At 56.5% G+C, this 3,074-nt stretch overlaps 1 protein-coding gene across 1 annotated transcript; it reads left to right on the top strand.

Moving 5' to 3' along the window:
* Positions 1-643: 643 nt before the first annotated feature.
* On the top strand, positions 644-2,673 carry ADRB2 (adrenoceptor beta 2). Its single transcript, XM_037508207.2, has one exon. The coding sequence runs from the start codon at positions 875-877 to the stop codon at positions 2,129-2,131; it is 1,257 nt and encodes a 418-aa protein (XP_037364104.1). The 5' UTR covers positions 644-874; the 3' UTR covers positions 2,132-2,673.
* The last annotated feature ends 401 nt before the right edge of the window (positions 2,674-3,074 follow it).

The following is a 3,074-nucleotide window of genomic DNA, read 5'->3' as shown; positions in this document are numbered from 1 at the left end:
ACGTGGGCTTCTGTGTCAGTGGCGCTCAGCCGGCGTCCAAGGGAGCGTTTTTGTGTGGCTGACTTCTGCTTCTGTGTTTGTTTCGGGCCGCGTCTCTGTGTTGAACAGGGGTGACTTTGTGCCTGCAGGCTCGTGTGCGCGCGCGGGGGAGCTGGTAGCTGCGCTGGACGGGTGTGTCAGTCAGTGGCTGCGGTTCCCTATAAGTCTGAGCATGTCTGTCGGGGTGCACGTGTGCCTGTACGTGCGTGTCTCGGTGGGCCCTCTCGCCTCTTCTCCTCACGCGGGGAAGCGCGGTGCGAAGCCCTTTGCCCTGAGACATCAGGTCGCACAGGAACCCCGGGCAGACAGGTAGCAGCCGTCGAGAGCCAAAAGCGGCTCCCGAGTTGGCGGGTGAGCAAGGCAGCCCCCGCTTCAGCTCCAGGGCCGGCCAGGGTAGCTGGGAGGGAGTGGCGGCCCGCCCGCTGGGGAGTAGCTGGGCCCCGCCCCGGCCAGCCCCTGGAGGGGGCGGGCGGGGGCAGGGAAGGGGCGGGAAGGGGTGGGGGCCTCTTCCCTTTGGGGCTGCCCGCGCGCTATTGGAGGAAAGTTCCAGCGCGTCACCGAGAGGGCAGTGCCCCAAAAGTCCTGTGCACATAACGGGCGGCGCGCACTCCGAGTCAGCTTCTCCAGAGCGCAAGACGGGACTGACAGTCACCGCGAGCTCAGCGCAACCCGCAAGCTGAGTTTGCAGGACGCGCCCCCACCACACCCACCCCACGGCGGCTGAATGAGGCTTCCAGGCGCCCGCTCGCTGTCCGCAGCGCCCCGCGGGAGGTCAGTCCGCTGAGGCGCGGCCAGGAGCCCGCTGTCGGCGCGCTCACCTGCCAGCCTGCGCACCATGGGGCAGCCGGGGAACCACAGCCTCCCCTTGCTGACGCTCAACCACAGCAACGCGACGGACCAAAATGTCACGCAGGAACGGGACGAGGCGTGGGTGGTGGGCATGGGCATTCTCATGTCGCTCATCGTCCTGGCCATCGTGTTTGGAAACGTGCTGGTCATCACAGCCATCGCCAAGTTCGAGCGTCTGCAGACGGTCACCAACTACTTCATCACCTCCCTAGCCTGTGCTGACCTGGTCATGGGCCTGGCGGTGGTACCTTTTGGGGCCTGCCACATCCTCATGAAAATGTGGACTTTTGGCAACTTCTGGTGCGAGTTTTGGACTTCCATTGACGTGTTGTGCGTCACGGCCAGCATCGAGACCCTGTGCGTCATCGCCGTGGATCGTTACTTTGCCATCACATCACCCTTCAAGTACCAGAGCCTGTTGACCAAGAATAAGGCTCGAGTGGTCATCTTGATGGTGTGGATCGTATCGGGCCTTACCTCCTTCTTACCCATCCAGATGCACTGGTACCGGGCCACCCACAAGGAAGCCACCGACTGCTACCACAGGGAGACCTGCTGTGACTTCTTCACGAACCAGGCCTATGCCATTGCTTCCTCTATCGTGTCCTTCTACTTGCCCCTGGTGGTCATGGTCTTCGTGTACTCCAGGGTCTTCCAGGTGGCCAAAAGGCAGCTCCAGAAGATCGACAGATCGGAGGGCCGCTTCCATGCCCAAAACCTCAGCCAAGTGGAGCAGGATGGACGGAGCGGGCATGGACACCGCAGGGCCTCCAAGTTCTGCTTGAAGGAGCACAAAGCCCTCAAGACTTTGGGCATCATCATGGGCACTTTCACCCTGTGCTGGCTGCCCTTCTTCATCGTCAACATCGTGCACGTGATCCAGGACAACCTCATCCGCAAGGAAGTTTACATCCTCCTGAACTGGGTGGGCTACGTCAACTCGGCGTTCAATCCCCTCATCTACTGTCGCAGCCCGGATTTCAGGATTGCCTTCCAGGAGCTTCTGTGCCTGCGCAGGTCTTCTCTCAAGGACTGTGGGAATGGCTACTCCAACAACAGCAACGGCCGAACTGACTTCACCGGAGAGCAGGGCGGATACCACCTGGGGCAGGAGAAAGACTGCAGACTGCTTTGTGAGGACCCCCGGGGCACAGAAGACCTTGTGAGCCGGCAAGGTACTGTGCCTAGTGATAGCATTGATTCCCAAGGGAGGAACTGTAGTACAAATGACTCGCTGCTCTAGTGCGACTTTGCTACTTTCTAAGACTCCCCCTCCCAGCCAAACACTAAACAGACTATTTAACTTGAGTGTAATAAATTTAGAATAAACTTGTATAGAGGTATGCAGGAGGAAAGACCCCCTTCTGCCCGTTTTTTTATTTTTTTAAGCTGTAAAAAAGAGAAAATGTATTTGAGTGATTACTTGTTTCTTGTATAGTTCAGTTCCTCTCTGCATGGGACTTGTAAGTTTATGTCTGAAGGGCTTCAGTCCCAGAGGACCTGGAGCTGCTGTGTTGTGATGACTTTTCCGTGTATCTACCTCATTGGTCAAGTATTAGGAGTAATATAATGCTGCTGGTAATTTGTATCTGAAGGAGGCGTTCCTTCCTGCATCCTTGGACTCAAGGGTCTCGAGTATCTTGGACCTTTCTGCTGTGAACACGGACTCTCCCCGCTCCTCTTATTTGCTCAACTGGGGTGTTGTAGGCAGGGATTTGAGGGGCAGCTTCAGTTGTTTTCCTGAGCAAAGTCTAAGGTTTACAGTAAATAAATTGTTTGACCATGACTTCATTGCACCTGTTTCTCCAAAACCCCTTGACTAGCGTGTGGCTGCCTCCCCCACTGGAAACCACAGGTAACTATTTGTAATCACTGCCCAGTGACTTAATACAGGAATGACCCGGGAGTGACATGCTCCTATTGCTTAACCCTCTCATTTGCCTTTGGATCTGCCGCTGCAGACCTGTTGTCTCCTGACGCTAGTGCTCCAAGTCAGCTCTGCCTGCTCTCAGCATAGCTGTCTCGCTCGTCCTACGGTTATTATTGTGTGCTGTTACATCAGAAACACTGACTCATAGAAACCGAGTTAAGGGCATCTGTTTTGTCCCTCCAAGCACCCCCACCACCCACCTTCCAGTTCTACTTGTTTCAGAGCTGCTTCTATTTGTATCTGTGCCGGGCCTTAT

This window comes from Talpa occidentalis, unplaced genomic scaffold (assembly GCF_014898055.3).
Source record: "Talpa occidentalis isolate TD23 unplaced genomic scaffold, MPIMG_talOcc4v2.1 talOcc4.13, whole genome shotgun sequence".
NCBI lineage: Eukaryota > Metazoa > Chordata > Mammalia > Eulipotyphla > Talpidae > Talpa > Talpa occidentalis.
This window is presented reverse-complemented; position numbering and strand designations above follow the sequence as displayed.